General features: G+C 43.2%; 1 protein-coding gene across 2 annotated transcripts in view; it reads right to left on the reverse strand.

Annotated features, from left to right (window-relative positions):
* Window positions 1-19,482, reverse strand: part of vps26a (VPS26, retromer complex component A) — a 62,612-nt gene extending 43,130 nt beyond the window's left edge. Inside the window, exons 1-3 of one of the 2 annotated variants that reach the window (XM_072239137.1) lie at window positions 19,380-19,482; window positions 7,913-8,062; window positions 139-214 (exon numbers count right to left, since the gene is read on the reverse strand). In XM_072239137.1, coding sequence (XP_072095238.1) covers window positions 139-214; window positions 7,913-8,062; window positions 19,380-19,382 — 229 coding nt within the window. In that variant the 5' untranslated portion in view covers window positions 19,383-19,482. Of the gene's footprint in view, window positions 1-138; window positions 215-7,912; window positions 8,063-19,361 lie in introns of both variants that reach the window. The other variant, XM_072239136.1, reaches the window with a different exon arrangement.
* Window positions 19,483-19,690: the final 208 nt, after the last annotated feature.

The raw sequence follows: 19,690 nt of genomic DNA on the forward strand, positions 1-19,690 counted from the left end.
TCCTTTTAATAAAGACCTCCCTTCCATTAGCCTTCCCAATTACTTGCTGTACTGCACATCAGCCAGTTGCATTTCAGGTACCAGGAGCCCCATATTGCCTCAGACCATAATGAGCACAGGGAAAGGTCGGTAGCTTACCAATCTGTCCAACAAATTCAATCCGAATTCCTTTGTGCTCCAAACGTTTTCCCGGCTGCTTAAAGGTAAGGTTTACCTGCCAAAAGGAATTGTTCATTATCATTCTCAATTTGTCATCAGGACAAATCTCAATTTGTTTGTCACCAAGTCCCTTCACTCCTTTAATCATTTTACCATGCTTTCAGGCTTTCCCTTCTGCCCTCTGAAAAATTTGGCAGTATTACATTTCATGCAACCCTGAGCACATATTTAACCACCAGCCCTGCGGCCAGTTAAGTGAAAACATAAGAACTCTGCAGCCAATGATTTATCCTTGTGATACTGTCATTGTTGTAAGGCAGGAAGTTAGGCAACACAAAACCTGGTGCTTTTTTTTAAAATCACAGTCAGGTATACTCCTATTTTGTCATTTGACAGTTCAGTAGTATGATATTGATCGAGCCACTGGTTTATTCCATTTCAGAGACATGCTTAGTTCTGTTCCCAAACAACCTGGAATTAAAGTATTCCATTGGTTTTGGAGAACACCATTTCCATGACAGGGTTTGAATCCAAAAAGTTGCAATAAGCCAAAATGCTTTAATAATTTACTTTAATTGCCTTCCTTCAGGATGAATCTGACTGCAATGACAAAAGGCACAGTTGCAAGAGGAGGGTGGAGAGAATAGAAAGCACAGTGAAAAGGTATACTGTTGTGATGAAGGGTCTCGGCCCAAAACTTTAAATGTTTACTCTTTCCATAGATGCTACCTGGTCTGCTGAGTTCCTCCAGCATTTTGTGTGTTACAGTGAAAAAGTATTTGCTTGAAAAATATACGTTACTGTTTGGCTCATTGCTGTGTGAAAAATAATTGCAACTGCTGAAAAAAACCATTATTTACCAGGTTACCTGTATTTATTTAATTCCTAGTCTGCAAGGACAAAACACGAGTGAGGTAAATGGATGCACCTGATCAGCAGACAGGATTCAAATCAGTCCAGAGTTTCAAACACAAACACAAAAATTCATGCCAGCTCTTCCTCTGCAGGAGAGAGAGATCTTTCAGGCATTACTAAAGCATTGTAATCTCTCAGGTGATGCAAAAGATCCTGCCACATTATTTATCCAGTGCCTCAATGTTTATCTGTCAACCAACACACTATTTGAGAGTTCACTGACTGTAGAATGGTTGTTTCCTTCATTATGACAGCAGCCACCTTCAAAAGTACTTCAGGAGCTGTGAAGCAGCAAAGGATGTCCCAGATTGTGAAAGTTCTACATAACTACAAGTTCCTCATTTTAAGAACTGCAACTGTATGCCTTGTTGAGGTCATTAAGATGAGCATCACACTTGCAGGCTTTTCTCTGTAAAACAGGAATGCCAATCACATTTAGATAGATAGATAAGCAATACATACAAAATGCTGGAGGAACTCAGCAGGCCAGGCAACATCTATGGAAGAGATTAAGCAGTGATCTGATAGAGGTGCACAAGATTATGAGTAGTAGATAGGCTAGATAGAATATATTTCCAATGGCAGCAGTATCAAACACAGGCGAGCACAAGGAAGAAGGTGATTTAAAGGAGATTTGAAGGGAGGAGTGACTACTTCAGGCAGATTGATATCAGGAGCAGCATAAGGAGCTGGAGGAACTCAAAGGGTCAAACAGCATCTATAGAGGGGATGAAGAAAACATTTCCGGTCGAGACCCTTTGTCAGGGATGAAAAGAAAGGGGGGAGATAGCCAGTATAGAAAGGAGGAGGGAAGGGGTGGAGCAAGAATTGGTGAGAAATAGGTGGATCCAGGTGAAAAAGAAAGGAAAGGATGGTGGGAATGATGAGAAGCCATGAGGTGATAGGTGGGAGGGCTGAAGAAGAATGAATCTGATAGATAATGGACCATGCAATAAAGGGAAAGAGGTGAGCAAGGGAATCAAAAGGAACATGTGGGTGATGGGCAGATGTTGGGGCAAAGGAGAGAGATTTTATGATGGGAGTCAATAGGATGAGGAAGAGGGGGAGCGGTTACTGGAAGTTAGAGAAATTCCTGATGTTCAGGCTGTCAGGCTTGAGACTACCAAGGCAGAATACAAGGTATCTGGATTGATAGATGAAACGGGATGTTAGAGGTGGTAACACACACAAAATGCTGGAGGAACTCAGCAAGCCAGGCAGTATCTAAGGAAAAGAGTAAACAGTTGACATTTCGAGCCAAGATCCTTCATCAAAATTGGAAAAAAAATGAGGTCAGATCAAAAGGGGAGGGGGGAGGAGGAAGTAGTACAAGGTAGTAGCTGATCGGGGAAACTGGGAGAGGAGGAGAGGTGAAGTAAAGAGCTGGGAAGCTGACAGGTGAAAGAGATAAAGGGCTGGAGAAGGGAGAATCTGATAGCAGAGGGTGGAAAACCATGGAAGAAAGGGAAGGGGAGGAGCACCAGAGGGAGGAGATGGGCAAATAAGGAGAGGTGACAGGGGAAAATGAAAATGGGAATTACCAGAAGTTCGAGAAAGCAATGTCCATGCCATTGAAGGCTACCCAGATGGGATATAAGGTGTTGCTCCGCCAACCCAAGTATGGTATCTCTATTGTCATGATGGAGCCACACTCAAGATGGAGGAGTAACACCTTATATTACGTCTGGGTAGCCTCCAACCTGATGGCATGAACATCGACTTCTCAAACTTCCAGTAACTGCCCACCCTCCACCATTCCTGTTTCCCTCTTTCACTTATCTCCTTACTTGCCCATCACCTCCCTCGGGTGCTCCTTCTCCTTTTCTTTCTTCCATGGTCTTCTACACTCTCCTATCAGATTCCCCCTTCTCCAGTCCTTTATATCTTTCACTAATCAACTTCCCAGCTCTTTATTTCACCCTTCCCCATCTCCCAGTTTCACCCATCACCTACCACCTTGTACCTCTTCCTTCCCTCCCCCTCCCCTCTCCCCACTTTCTTACTTTGTTTTCCAGTCCCGATGAAGGGTCTTGGCTCGAAACATCGACTGTTTACTCTTTTCCATAAATGCTGCCTGGTCTGCTGAGTTCCTCCAGTACTGTGGGTGCGTTGCTTGGATTTCCAGCATCTGCAGATCTTCTTGTCTCTGTCAGATGTGGCAGTGGAATCAGATGCAGGTGCCAAGTTTAAGCAGCATTTAGAGGTACTTAAAGCACAACAGGACGAAAGTTGTACAAAAGCACAGAAGTTGTACCAAACTCAGGTTGATCAACTCTGGTCTCCTGCTGTACACTAGTTTTTAATAAATCACCCAATATTTCGAACAATATTTCGTGTGGCCTTTCAGTTTGCCCCAACAATTGGCCTCAGCAGGATAACCCACTGGACATTGTCAAATGCGACCGTATGTTGTGGTAAAAAGAAACCTCGGAGCGTGAGGAGTTTGGTGTCAGAATGGGGGGTATTGGATTGTCTGTGTAATTGGCAAATGAGGTCCAAGTGGTTAGGGATTGCAACTGATCTGAGAAATCGATTGACTAACCAACTTCTTTTGAGACATAGGCTCAGGGAGCTGGATTTGTAGACACTGTAAGGTATGGTCATGGTGGAGAAAAGGAAGCCAAAGGAAACTGAGGTAGTGTGGGATTGGAAGGATCTCTCACACAGATGGTAGCACACCGTAACCGCAAGTTAATGCAAAAATTGTAAAAAAAAAAAAGGGTTACTTGCCAAATGAAACCATCCCTGAGCAAATTGCTTAGTGAAAGGGACAAGAGCAAATATGAAAAAACTACAGTAATAGTAACAATGTTATTGCACAATCCCCACAGAGTAGTAATCTCCAAACAACTGGAACCCCCCGATTTTGGGGCAAGTGGTAAGTAAGGCAAGCCCAAGCACCCCCTGGCCATGATGTAGAATTGGGACGATTCAGCTGATGACTATGGGACTTGAAATAAAGATTCACGAACTACATCCTATAACGAGTTGGTGACGGGTGCCTCAGAACCAGCACCTTACCTGGTCATCAGAAAGATCATAGGGAATGATAACAATACCTTTTTCTGGCAGAAGGTTAAGGAATTAAGGAGGGCTCACGGTCTGACTCTTGATATACACATCATTTTAAAGGGTAAAGTACCCGGGCAGGTCTGGTCCACGTTGCCGACCAGTGGCAGATGTTAGGCATGACAGACCTGTTGATGTGGTAGGAGGGGGCATATGGCGCTGTATTGTAAGAACAAGGGAAAAGGTCAAGTTAAGTGTGGTAATTGTGGGGAGATAGAGCATGATCAAGAGAACCGTTGATTACAGGGCAGAAGAGGAAATAGAACAATTATTGTGGACCAAGCAAGTGGAGGATCACAACTCTACTTCGAGCATTAGTATATTGGGACCTGACTTTCAGAGGAACTAAAATGACTCATGACTAGTATCAGCCCTTGGTAGGAAGGGTGGCACCCCAGAATGATTGTCAATGAGCTGTAAGGGCCAGCAGTGCACAACAGAGGTAGACACTAGGGCCTCAAAATCAACAACAAATCCTGATTTACTCATTACAAGTAAAACCACAACATTTGTGGGGGCGGAGGGAGGATCCAAGCTTGCTCACTTAAGTCAACCCATCCCGATACAGACTGAGGACATGAGTACTACTTAATTCAAATAAGAAACAGAGGGTGAACATTTTCACAGACAAATTGGAGTAGTAGTAGCTCTGGCGAGAAGAGGGTATGTGAACTTGTCAGGTGGGCATACGAAAAGTGGGAGCAGATAAACTGCCCTGGAAACGGCAGTCATAAAGACTAAGGTGCACAGAATGGTAGACACCCCTGAGAGTGGGGGACTGGGAGCACAAAAATATCTAAATGAACCTATCAGAAACAGCAGGTAAGGTAATGGTTGAGAATGCATTAGCAAAATCAGGAGTACAACCAGATGGACAGGATCATTTATGGTAATCTAGACTGCAGACTAAGGTGGAGACTAAAGGAGGCCTGAATAGGAAACACTAGTCCCACCTGAAAATATACCTTGGGCAGAATTAACCATGCAAACATATTTCGACAGGAACAGTAAACATGGAATGCAGCAAACTGTTCCCAGAAGAATTTGGATCACTGGATATGTCAACCTTTTGAGCTCTCTCTCTGACAGCAAGCAAAATGCAGAATTTAAAATCAAGAGAAAAATAGACAAAACCAGCAGTGGGGTGTACTAATTGTACGTGGTTTTACATGGGGAATGTGATAGCGTGCAGTGCTGCGAGATGGATATTCGCATGGCACTCAGGGGGCATCCTGTGGACAGTGAGTGTGTGCAAGAGGGGGATCCCATGTTAAGATCTGTCATGCTGAGACATGAGACTAATGAACCATTCACACTTAAATGCAGTAATGAAACTTGCACAGTAACATGATGAGGCTGCTCCATTTGGGAATTGATCATGGCAGGATGTCCTGTTACAAGAGTACGACAGTGTAGTGGGGACCAGAGGGATATGGGTGGGGGGGGAATGGGGGAAGAATAGGGTTTAGCCTTGGAAGACACTGGCAAAAGTTCTACTCTAGCACCATGTTACAGACACACGCAGCTGTGTTTTTAAATCTGTCTTCTTAATGACTCCCTAGTTTTTGTGGGGACAGTACAAATGGCCTTTTCCAACATTTACTCTATAGACTTTACTCATAGTGAGTTTAGGACAGAAAGGCAGAGAAGGAAAAAGGGCTTGATAGAGTTGTTAGGAGCACAATATTCAGCAGGTGTGTCTGCAGTCAATATTTTATTTATGACTGCTATATCTAAAGCGGACATGGATACACAAATCAGTTTCCTTTGGCAGAAATTGATAGGGATCACAAAACAAAATTCTGGTCACCTAGAACAAGCTAGTGTAATAGAGAAGCAAGGGGGCAGAAGTGGAGTCGGAAACTACCCTGTTCTGTAGCCGTTACAAAATATAACTAACAAGGTTACTGATAGAATGAACAATGACATCTGACAGCATTTTTAAAATGCAATGTGTACAGCATATGCTGCCTGGATCTTGCCTGTATTTGGGACAAACATTCTACAATTAGAAGGCCACAGAGTCCCAGGCAGCCAGCTGAAAGAGTGAGTGGATGAAGGTGCCTGTGTGTGCCAAAGTTTGAGATTGCACTCCAGTGAATCATGTCCTAGAAGACTGCAGGAACGAGAGGGATCAACTGTATGTTGCACCAGTCCTCCATGTTGCCTGACATGGTGACTATCAGCCATACCCTCTTATGAGAGCTGGAAAATGACATTGAAAATAATGAGGGAACATGGATATCTCTAAACAACCTGCCAGCCTATGTAGTTTAATTACACAAGCCCAGGGGAAGTGTTGCAGAATCCTGACTGAGGGTGGTTTTGCTACGTACGATAACTGTTCCTTGCCCATACTGCCTGTTAATAATGAACCTTCCTGAATGATAATTAGGTGAACATCTACTAAGTCAAAACATCAAGAGAATGGCTCTAATGTGACTTGGCAACTGAATTAATGACTGCAGAGCAGAAGGAACACTAGAGCTGAGCTTATTATTTATAGCAGTGACTTAAGGATTGCACATATACGTAACCACAAAAATACCAGCCATTCCTCATTTTACTGCTGATTGGGCAGCAATCTTCCAGGAGGATAAAAGTCATTAAGAAGTAAAATGCACCATTGAAAAGGATCATGAAAATACAGCCAAAGTGGCTCTAGAGAAACCCTCCTCTTAGGACACTATTTGGAATTGGTGTCTGAACGTACAAATCCATCTGAGAATTTGGCTTAGCTCTTTTGTTATCACTGTTGTACAGCTGATTGTTTGAATGACCATTATTATTTTAGTGTGTAAACTGCTGGTGTTAGGGAGAAGAATGGATATTTAGTTGGCCAAACAAGGGTACGGTTAGGGATTTAATTTTTAGGTTCTATTGGCTGTTCTAATCCAAAGGCCAATGATTACCTGTAGATAATCATTTTATTCTGTAATCAGGGCCTAGTTTGTTACTTAAGTCTTCCTATAGCACCATACTGTTGTCAAAATGCAGTTTTACTGGTAATCTTGTCAACTGACAATGTAAAACCCGTACTAAATTCACACTCAGGTAGATCAACTTTGACTGGCCTCCTGGTACGGACCAGTTTTTAATAAACAGACTGTTATTTTGAACACCAATTCATGTGGCTTTTGTTTGCTCCTACAAATCTCATATCACTATCCTACATTTATGTAAATATCTGCAAGTTCTACAATGCTACTCTCTGATCTTCAATAATAGCTCCGATGTCATGGTTTATTTCTTCTTCACTATAGGAAGGAAGCAAATTATACAATTCAAATCCGATTAGGTCCCTGTGCATACTTGCTGATAAACTCATTTTTAAAACCCAATTCAGTGCAGTCAGCTCTTTCAAGACTAATATTAACTAGTTATCTCCACTGTTCCCAACGTATGTCCATGCAGAAATGGATGTCATCTTCCTGTCTCCAAAGAATCAATTTCCATGCAGCCCCGTTCCCCCACCACACTTCAACTTTATCTTTGAACCACTCAGGAGTATTGTCACACTTCAGGAGAAAGCCCACTAACAGATTATTATGTTAAGACATGGACATCACATACAGTATCAGCCATATACCAAAGCACAAGGAGGTTCCTCCATTACTTTCCAATAGCAAAACCCGACCTTCATATGATTTGCATCTATTAACGTCCACTTGAAAAGCTTGTGTTCAAATCATTTGTCTTAAGTTTCCAAGAGAAAAGAGTAAGTGGATGTAGTAACTGGGGAGGAAGGAGATTGATTACTAATTCATACCTTCCCTGCAACAGATTCTCCATCATAAAAAAGATAATGTTTCTCTACTTTGCCATCTTCACTTTTGATCTCTGCGGTTTTTCTTGTGTCAGCATCATTGAGAACGATATCAATGTCACACACCGGAGTAAACAAACCTCCCAGGAAACTCTAGAGGATGAAAGAGACAAAACCATGAATACCATCTCCTAAAGTATCAACAATGGAATCAAATTTAACCTGTGGCCAGCAGGGAACTACTTCTTTAGCTCCTCCAGTTGGTGGGGAGTTGCAATACTAATTAGGGAGAACATCACAACTGTAGTAAAAGGGGACATCTTGGAGGGTTCATCCAGCAAGTCCACATGGGTAGGAATAAGAAAGATGCAATGACTAAGATAAAGTTATAATACAGTAAAAGACAATAAAAAACATAATAATAAAAGTCCTCCCGATAGCCACCAGGCCCCAGAAGAACAGATATGCAAGATAATCATGGAAAGATGCAAGAACAACTGGATTATTGTAGAGGTTGATTTTTAACTTCTCCAATATTGACCAGGACTCCCTTAGTGCTTTTGCTTAGGGGAATAGAATGTTTAGGTGCATCTAGGAGGGTTCTTGAAATAATACATAGAGTCTAACTAGGGAAGAGGCTATACTAGACGTTAATACTGGGAAATTAGTCTGTCCAGATGATCCATGTTTCAGCTTGGGAAGCATTTGGAGAACAATAATCGTTTTTAAACAGCAAGTTTTAAATAGCTCTGGATAAGAAGACTGATCCTCAGATAAAAATGCTAAACTGTGGTAGGGCCAATTACTGTACAATCATGCAGGAACTAGAGAAAGTAGACTAGAGGTGGCTGCTTGAGCAAGACCCTAGGCAAGTTGGTTGAGTTCTGTACTGAAATGTTCTTGTAAGGATGGAAGAATGGCAAAGTTCAGTAAACATGGATGCAAGAGATGCTACTAGTTTAGTCCAAAAGAGAAAGTACATGCAAGGCAGGCGTAAAAAGCTCAAGGAAGATAAAGCAGGAAAGAATGTTAACAAGAATTTAGGAAGTCATTTTAGGGATATAGCAAATATCCTTACCAGATATAATTATGGAGAATACCAAAACATTTTATACATATATTAAGAACAAGTGCTAGCTAGAGGAAATAGAGATCTATCCAAGGACAAACAAACAAATTTATACAGTGCCTATAAAAAGCATTCAACCCCCTCGGAAGTTTTCATGTTTCATTGTCTTGCAACATTGAATCACAGTGGATTTAATTTGGCTTTTTTTTGACACTGATCAAAAGAAAAAGACTTTATGGTCAAAGTGAAAACAGATCTCTATAAAGTGATCTAAATTAATTACAATTATTAAACACAAAATAATTGATAGCATCATTACCCACCCTCTTCAAGTCAGTTTTTAGTAGAGGTACCTTTGGCACAATTACAGCCTTGAGATTGTGTGGATAGATCTATCAGCTTCACACAGCTGGAGACTGCAATTTTTCCCCCATTCTTCCTCACAAAACAGTTCGAGCTCTGTCAGACTGCACAAAGATCGTGAGTGAACGGCTCCTTTCAAGTCTAGCTACAAACTCTCAATTGGATCGAGGTCTGGATGCTGACTTGGCCACCCCAGGACATTAACTTTGTTGATTTTAAGCCATTCCTGTGTAACTTTGGCTGTAGCCTTGGGTTCATTGCCTTGCTGGAAAACAAATCTCAGAAGTCACCATTCTCTTGCAGACTGCAACAGGTTTTCCTCCAGGATTCCTCTGTATTTTGTTGCATTCATTTTACTCTCCACCAGCCTTCCAGGGCCTGCTGCAGTGAAGCATCCCCACAGCACAAGCATCATGGTAGGGATCATGTGTTTTTGATAATGTGTGCTGTTTGGCTTACACAGCATTTAGTCTGATGGCCAAAAAGTTCAATTTTGGTTTCATCAGACCATTGAAGCTTTTTCTAGCTGACCAGAGTCTCTCAGATGCCTTCTGGCAAACTCCAGCCATGCGAGCTTGTTACAGTGGCTTGCTCTTTGCCACTCTCTCGTAATGTTGTGACTAGTGAAGCACCCAGGCAACACTTGCTGTATTCACTGTTTCTCCCAACTCAGCCACTGAAGCTTGTAACTCCTCCTGAGTTGTCCTAGGCCTGTCTCTTGGTGGCTTCCCTCACTAGTCCCCTTCTTGTACTGTCACTCTGTTTTTGAGGACAGTCTGCTCTAGGCAGATTTACAGCTGTGCCAGATTCTTGCCATTTCCTGATGATTGACTTAACTGTACTCCAACGGGTAGTCACCGACCTGGAAATTTTCTTGTATTCATCTCATGCCTTGTGCTTTTCAATAACCTTTTCGTGGAGTTGCTTGGAGTGTTCTTTTGTCTTCATGGTGTAGTTTTTGCCAAGATACTAAATCACCAGCAGTTGGACTTTACTGATACAGGTCTGTTTTTACTCCAATCAATTGAAACACCTTGACTGCACACAGGTCTCCAAAAACAGACCTCCATTTAACTAATTATGTGACTTCTAAAACTAATTTGCTGCACCAGTGATGATTTGGTGTGGAATATTAAAAGGGGGGGGGTGAATACTTATGCAATCAATTATTTTGTGTTTTATATTTGTAATTAACTTAGATCACTTTGTAGAGATCTATTTTCACTTTGACACAAGAGTCTTTTTTTCTGTTGATCAGTGTCAAAAAAGCCAAATTAAATCCATTGTAATTCAATGTTGTAAAATAATAAAATATAGACACTTCCGGGGGGCAGGTGGCGCTGAATACTTTTTATAGGCACTGTACATGGAGCAAAAGAAGTGAATGAGATCCTTAAAGAATACCACACATCAGCATTCACCAAGAACATAGAAACCCCATTTCCAGAAAAGTTGGGATATTTTCCAAAATACAATAAAAACAAAAATCTGTGATATGTTAATTCACGTGAACCTTTATTTAACTGACAAAAGTACAAAGAAAAGATTTTCAATAGTTTTACTGACCAATTTAATTATATTTTGTAAATATGCACAAATTTAGAATTTGATGGCTGCAACACACTCAACAAAGGTTGGGACAGAGTTAAAATAAGATTGAAAAGTGCACAGAAAAGTCACGCTATTGTGACAATTATAGCCACCTGGGCTCGGGAGTACTTCGGAAAACCATTGTCACTCAACACAGTCCGTCGCTGCATCCAGAAATGCAACTTGAAACTGTATTACGCAAGGAGGAAGCCATACATCAACTCTATGCAGAAACGCCGGCGAGTTCTCTGGGCCCGAGCTCATCTCAGATGGACTGAAAGACTGTGGAACCGTGTGCTGTGGTCAGATGAGTCCACATTTCAGCTAGTTTTCGGAAAAAACAGGCGTCGAGTTCTCCGTGCCAAAGATGAAAATGACCATCCAGATTGTTATCAGCGAAAGGTGCAAAAGCCAGCATCTGTGATGGTATGGGGGTGCATCAGTGCCCACGGCATGGGTGCGTTGCATGTATGTGAAGGTACCATTGACTCTGAGGCATATATTAGGATCTTAGAGAGACATATGTTGCCATCAAGGCGACTTCTCTTCCCGGGACGTCCATGCTTATTTCAGCAGGGCACTGCCAGACCACATTCTGCACGGGCTACAACAGCGTGGCTTTGTAGACACAGAGTGCGTGTGCTTGACTGGCCTGTTGCCAGTCCAGATCTATCTCCTATTGAAAATGTATGGCGCATCCTGAAGGGGAGAATCAGAAAACGGAGACCACGGACTGTTGAGCAGCTGAAGTCTTATATCAAGCAAGAATGGACAAAATTTCCAATTGCAAATCTACTACAATTAGTATCTTCAGTTCCAAAACGATTAAAAACTGTTATTCAAAGGAAAGGTGATGTAACACAATGGTAAACGTGTGTTGCAGCCATCAAATTCTAAATTTGTGTATGTTTACAAAATACAAGTAAGTTGGTCAGTAAAACTATAGAAAATTTTTTCTTTGTACTTTTGTCAGTTAAATAAAGGTTCACGTGAATTAACATATCACAGATTTTTGTTTTTATTGCATTTTGGAAAATATCCCAACTTTTCTGGAAATGGGGTTTGTAGATTCTTGGACATATTGATATAAAGGAGGTGGTGTTGATATTTACAAAAGGCATTAAAGTGGGCAAGTCCTCAGGGTCCATTTGGATCTATCCTAGGATACTGAGGGAAGGAAAGGGGGAAATTATTGCAGCCTTAACAAAGACCAGAGATCCTTGGACCTTCTTTAGCCACAGGCGAGCTGCCAGTATTTACTTTTTCTTGCATCATCTGGACCACAGCTAGTCAGGCATCCTAGTTGTGCTGCTGGGAAACTACAGTATATTGAATCTTTAGCATCAGCTGAATCAGTTAATTGAGAGGAAGCGTGGGGTGGCAGCATGGTCACATGACCAAAGCTGCTTTGATGGTGGAAGTATGTAACCCACATCCTCTGCATGTACGTACATTATAATAGACCCTTCTCCTTACAGTTGGAGAGGGTGAGAAGTGGTGAAGAAATGACAGGTCAACTGATTCAGTGTGCTGCTTGCATGATGTGGGAGGTCAGGGACACTGATGGTGCCTCTGGCTGCTACAACTGTGAAAAGTGTGCCCAGGTTCAGCTCCTGAAGGACCGTGTTCAGGCACTGGAGAAGCAACTGGATCCTCAGGCTCATCTGGGAAAACGAGAGTTTTCTGGACAGGACCTACAGCGAGATCGTTACACTGAAGACACCAGAAGAGAGAAGGGGGGCGACGATGAGGAAGGGACAGAGAATTGGGAGTACGGAAGACCCCAGGGGATGTACCTCTTGAAAACAGGTTCACCCTCTTGGAAGCTGTCGGGACTGAAGACATTGCCAGTCTGAGAGGCAGACAGGTCTGCGAGTCAAAAATTGGCACTGAAGCAAAGCCAAGGCGACAGACATCAGGCACAGCCGTGGTAGTAGGGGACTCCATAGTGAGAGGTACAGAAAGGGGTTTCTGTGGCAAAGGCCGGATGTAAGGATGGTGTGCTGCCTCTCTGGTGCCAGGATCAAGGATGTCACGGATCGATTGCAGGGCATCCTCAAGGGTGAAGCTGAACAGCCAGAAGTGGTAGTGCATGTCGGCACAAATGACGTCGGGAAGAGGAGGAAAGAAATTCTGCAGCGTGACTTCAGAGAACTCGGAAGAAGGCTGAAGAGCAGGACCTCCAGGGTGGTTATCTCCGGTTTGCTTCCAGTTCCTCGTGCTGGTGAGGGCAGGAACAGGGAGATAGGGGATCTGAATGTGTGGCTGAGGAGCTGGTGTGGGAAGCAGGGATTTAGATTCTTAGACCAATGGGATCTGTTTTGGGGTAAGGATGAATTGTACAAAAGGGCCGGGTTGCACCTTAACAGACCGGGGACCAGCGTTCTGGCAGGCAGGTTTGCCACCGCTACACGGGTGTGTTTAAACTTAGTAGTGGTGGGGGGGAGGAAAGGAAATATACGGATGGAGTTAAAGGGAAAGAGAGAATAAGGAAAGTTAAGAAAGACAACTGAATTAACGGGGCAGAAAGCTCAGGAAGGGATGGAGAGTATGGCAAAGTGCAATAGGAATCGATGTGTAAGGTGGGGGGAGTAATGGATTAAAAGTATTATACATGAATGCACGAAGTATAAGAAATAAAGTGGATGAGCTTGAGGCTCAGTTGGAAATTGGCAAGTATAATGTAGGAATAACAGAGACATGGCTGCAAGAGGACCAGGGTTGGACAATGAATATTCAAGGGTATATCTCCTATCGAAAGGACAGACTGATGGGCAGAAGGGGTGGGGTGGCTCTGTTGGTGAGGAATGAAATTCAGTCCCTTGCGAGGGGGGACATAGAATCAGGAGATGTAGAGTCAGTATGGATAGAACTGAGAAATTGTAAGGGCAAAAAGACCCTAATGGGAGTTATCTACAGGCTCCCAAACAGTAGCCTGGATATAGGGTGCAAGTTGAATCAAGAGTTAAAATTGTCATGTCACAAGGGTAATGCTACAGTTGTTATGGGGGATTTCAACATGCAGGTAGACTGAGAAAATCAGGTTGGTACTAGACTCCAAGAAAGAGGGTTTGTGGAGTGCCTCCGAGATGGATTCTTAGAGCAGCTTGTACTGGAACCTACCAGGGAGAAGGTAATTCTGGATTTAGTGTTGTGTAATGAACCGGATTTGATAAGGGAACTCGAGGTAAAGGAGCCATTAGGAGGTAGTGGACCATAATATGATCAGTTTTAATCTACAATTTGAGACAGAGAAGGGAAAATCGGAAGTGTCAGTATTGCAGTTGAACAAAGGGGACTATGGAGCCATGAGGGAGGAACTGGCCAAAGTTGACTGGAAAGATACCCTAGCAGGGATGACAGTGGAACATCAATGGCAGGTATTTCTGGGAATAATACAGAAAGTGCAGGATCAGTTCATTCCAAAGAGGAAGAAAGATTCTAAGGGGAGTAAGGGGCGACCGTGGATGACAAGGGAAATCAAAGACAGTATAAAAATAAAAGAGAAGTATAACATAGCAATGATGAGCAGGAAGCCAGAGGATTGGGAAACTTTTAAAGAGCAACAGAGGATAACTAAAAAAGAAATATGGGATGAAAAGATGAGATACGAAGGTAAGCTAGCCAAGAATATAAAGGAGGATAGTGAAAACTTCTTTAAGTATGTGAAGAGGAAAAAAGTTAAGACCAAAGTTGGGCCCTTGAAGACAGAAATGGGTGAATTTATTATGGGGAACAAGGAAATGGCAGACGAGTTAAACAGGTACTTTGGATCTGTCTTCGCAGGGAAGACACCAACAATCTCCCAGATGTAATAGTGGCCAGAGGACCTAGGGTAAAGGAGGAACTGAAGGAGATTCACATTAGACAGAAAATGGTGTTGGACAGACTGATGGAACTGAAGGCTGATAAATCCCCAGGGCCTGATGGTCTGCACCCCAGGGTACTTAAGGAGATGGCTCTAGAAATCGTGGACGCATTGGTAATTATTTTCCAATGTTCTATAGATTCAGGATCAGTTCCTGAGGACTGGAGGGTAGCTAATGTTATCCCACTTTTTAAGAAAGGAGGGAGAGAGAAAACAGGGAATTATAGACCAGTTAGCCTGACATCAGTGGTGGGGAAGATGCTGGAGTCAATTATAAAGGATGAAATAGCGGCACATTTGGATAGCAGTAACAGGATCAGTCAGAGTCAGCATGGATTTACGAAGGGGAAATCATGATTGACTAATCTTCTGGAATTTTTTTTGAGGATGTAACTATGAAAATGGACAAGGGACAGCCAGTGGATGTAGCGTACCTGGACTTTCAGAAAGCCTTTGATAAGGTCCCACACAGGAGATTAGTGGGCAAAATTAGAGCACATGGTATCGGGGGTAGGGTACTAACATGGATAGAAAATTGGTTGGCAGACAGGAAACAAAGAGTAGGGATTAGGGATTCAGAATGGCAGGAGGTGACTAGTGGGGTACCGCAAGGCTCGCTGCTGGGACCGCAGCTATTTACAACATACATTAATGATTTAGATGAAGGGATTAAAGTAACCTTAGCAAATTTGCAGATGACACAAAGCTGGATGGCAGTGTGAAATGTACAGAGGATGTTGAGATAATGCAGGATGACTTGGACAGGTTGGGGGAGTGGGGAGATGCATGTTAATGTGGATAAATGTGAGGTTATCCACTTTGGTGGCAAGAACAGGAAGGCAGATTACTATTTGAATGGTGTCAAGTTAGGAAAAGGGGAAGTACAGCGAGATCTTGATGTCCTTGTTCATCAGTCACTGAAAGTAAGCATGCAGTAAAGAAAGTTAATGGCATGTTGGCCTTCATAACAAGAGGAATTGAGTATAGGAGCAAAGAGGTCCTTCTGCAGCTGTACAGGGCCCTGGTGAGACCACACCTGGAGTATTGTGTACAATTTTGGTCTCCAAATTTGAGGAAGGACATTCTTGTTATTGAGGGAGTGCAGCGGAGGTTCACAAGGTTAATTCCCGGGATGGCAGGACTGTCATATGTTGAAAGATTGGAGCAACTGGGCTTGTATACACTGGAATTTAGAAGGATGAGAGGGGATCTGATTGAAACATATAAGATTACTTTTCCATGCCATTTTTCTAATTTTCCAGCTTCATTTTCAAATTCTTCCAGGCTTTAGCTGCAGTCAGCAACTTTTCATGTTGGCCTTGCTTTCAGCAAAGGTGGCAAGTCACATCCCTTGCATCTCCTTCTGCAATACTTCCCTTCACTCAAAGACTGATATATCCTTTTCCCAGTCCACTTTGCTAAGTCATTTCTCAGTGTAGTGAAAGTGGCCTTAGTGCAATCTAAAACTTTTATTCCTATTTTAATATTCTCATTTGCCATAAATCTAACAGAATTATAACTACCACAAAATTGCTCTCCAACTGAAAACCCTCCCATCTAAATTCCATGAAGCTAAATCTAGAAATACCCCCTACCCTCTGTTCATGGCTAAAGTGGCTCTTCTGAACGCACTTGTGGTATCCTGTACTTCTTGCAGACTGCAGTAATGTTGGTAATTTAAGTCCCCCTGTTTCACTGTCCTCAAGTATCACTTTGCCAAAAATCTGCTCTTGACTGGACTGTACGAAGGCCTTAGTAAATTCCTAACACTGCAAAGACCCTACATTTGACGATTCTTAAAACAAATGACCCATTCTCATAGCTGTCACCACTTTTCTACTATTGTCATCCAGTCCTCCTCTTTATTCCCATATCATGTTTTCTTATGACAATGGAGCCAATTCAGCCCATCAACTCTGAGCAGTCCCATTCCCCCCATCTATTCCCGTTAACCTATTCTCTCACTTGAGCCCACTGAGACTGCTCTCTCCAGCATTCCAGTTCTAGGGGAATTAAGAGAAAATTTATTCAGCTTCCATCCAAAGCCAATCTCATTTAAACTTCATCCAACAAGTTGAGTTTACTGTCATTTAACTACATACAGTACATGTATATAACCATATAATGTATATAGAGCAGGACCAAGAAAACATTTACAAGGATATTGGTCGCGATCTGTTGGTTGCAACCCACCTGGTTGTACAGGTCTCAACTCCCCCACCAGAACCAAACTCACTGCCTTCCCTTCTAGACTGTCTCTCCATCCATGCCTTCATCTATATTATTCTCCCATTTCCACACAGGAAGCACAGGCAGCAGTTCAGAGATCACCATCTTTGAGGTCCTGCTTCTTAATCTCTTCCCCCAATTCCTTAATCTGCCTGCATTCCTTTCTATACCCATATTATTGGTATGGTACCTACATAACCTCTATCCCTTCTCCAGAACATCCTGCAGCTTCTGAATATGCTCATTTTTTTTCCCGCAACATTCCACCCTTGAGCAACACACACAAAATGCTGGGGGAACTGACAGGCAGCATCTCTGGACAGAAATGAACAAGTCGATGTTTCAGGCCAGACCTTTCATCAGAACATTTCATCCTAAAGTCACATATGCTGTTACAGAAACTCTCATCTGCTTTCCCAAATATATAACCCCTATAACTAATGCTCTCTTGACCTTTCTTGGCTGCATGCCCCAGTGCAAGATTCTGTCTGAATCCAGTACAGAATACCAGTTAAAGGGCAGAATGAGCCCATGAAGGCAAGGATGGAGGTCGAGTTGGGGGGAGGGGGAGAAAGAGTTAAAAGTCGAGACAAACAAACAGCTTCAGATTCTGGAAGCTAATGATAAGCAATGGGGAAGCAAAGCAGGGAAGGATGATGGGCGGATGGAGGGGGGAGTGCGTGCGTGCTGCTCAGTCAGATTCAGAAGAGGGAGGGGAATGAACCTGGGTAATAAGAGGCTGGGTTTGAAAAGAAGGGTGTCAAAAGAACTTGAGAATCAGAAGAGAGAAAGGAACACAGCAAGTGTGTTGCAAGCAACACATCAGTGACCAATATCCTTGTAAACGTTTTCCTGATCCCGTCCTACATATGAGATATGGTTATAAAATAACCCATCACTCATGGAGAAGCAGTGGAACAAAGGCATATGGGAGTAGCCCATTGAGTACTCAACATTGATTCCAAACCATATTAGTCTCAGGACATCAGGCGAAACACAGGCAATAAAAACTTCCTGATTACCACCTGCCTCATCTGTGCTCCTCATGTTGAGCTGCACTTGGAAGCACAGAAAGTAGCAAAGACACTAAACATAGTCTGTGCGGAGGCTTCAGTGTCCGAGTAACATCACCGCAGGCTGAGCACACCGAGCCTTGATGGAATCGTCTGCCAGTTTGGGTCTGTACAAAACAAGTGAATGAACAAACTAGTACAGACCAAAGGGTCTCAATCCAAAACAATGATTCTCTATTTCTCGCTACAGATGCTTTCTGACCAGGTAGTTTCCTCCAGCAACCTGTTTTTGTCTGCTCCATAAATTTGTTCAACCACATTCTCAGCAATCTACACCGTGCGGATGCATTTGTCCATTCTAAAAGTAACCACTGCAAGGTCCTGTCATTTCGCTCTAGGTCCCAGGAGCAGAAGACTCTGCTGTCTTTGAATTTGGTAGTGTCTAATTTTTGCTTCATCAATAACATAACCCCAAAATAGTTTGCAAGGAGCTACTACCCTACAATGATATTTTATGCATCAGCAATCTTTCTGAAGATGAGACCAGATATTAATTGTGAAGATGCTTTATTTCATAGCAAGCAAACAAATGTAGCAAGATTGGCTGAAATAATCCAAACATATATAAATCTGTTTTCATGTGATGCTGCAAAATTAATCCTGTTACAAGACCGATCACCTGTTCTATCACCTTAAGCAAAACATTTAAAAATTAATCCAGCATTGTTCTAAACTCTGGCTGAAAAAGGCCTTGCTCAACAACCAAACTGACTTCACTTCCTCCTTCATATAAACCTTTTCATATAAAACCCTTGCATTCACAATCTGATAAAAGTGTCGACTTCAAACAAGTTTTGCTCAACATCTGTGACTTCCCAAAATAATTACTGGGATGAAGCTTATTGTTGGTACAGGGACTGCCATACTACTTGAAAACCCATCTCTGTTTGGTACAGGGACTGTCATGCTACTTCAAAATCTATCTACCAATGCACTTTGCTTTACAGCAGCGACTGTTTTACTTACACAACCAAGTGTCTCCCATGTGGGATTAGCCCGGAACCAGGGCGGAGCCCTAGATCGTGGAATTAACCCGGGACCGCAACCGGGCCGAGTGATTTTAGTGTGTTGGGCCGAACGCGACGCATGAATCACAGCCCGGCCGTCGGCCGCTCTCCGAGCCAAGCCCTGCTCCCGCCTGGATGGGCGGCCGCGGACCAGCGACGGGCTCAGTCCGGCCGCCGATGCCTCCAGGTGACTGTAGGCCTGCTCCCGCCGACCAGTAGGTCAGCCAAACTCACCTCCCTCCCCACCGCTCACCCGGCCAGCCCCGCTCACCATCTCCGACCGTCCTCTCACGTCGAGCCGAGCCGACCCGCATTCACGTGACTCACTTAAAGGGACAGGGACCGCTCCTGCCGACCGCTCTTAAAGCCGCAGCGCGCACTGGCCCGGGCGGCTCGCGCACGATGCTGGAGGATCAAACTCAGGGTCTCCGCCCGAAACCCTGCTCCATAAATGCTGTCTGGCCTGCTGAGTTCCTCCAGCACTGCGTGTTGCTTTGGATTTCCAGCATCTGCGGGGTTTCTCGTCTTTGTGAGCGCACAGGCCAACCCGAGCTACTGCTGTAATGCCAAAATCAACGCTCC

Source organism: Mobula birostris, chromosome 21, assembly GCF_030028105.1.
Source record: "Mobula birostris isolate sMobBir1 chromosome 21, sMobBir1.hap1, whole genome shotgun sequence".
NCBI classification, from domain to species: Eukaryota; Metazoa; Chordata; class Chondrichthyes; order Myliobatiformes; family Myliobatidae; genus Mobula; species Mobula birostris.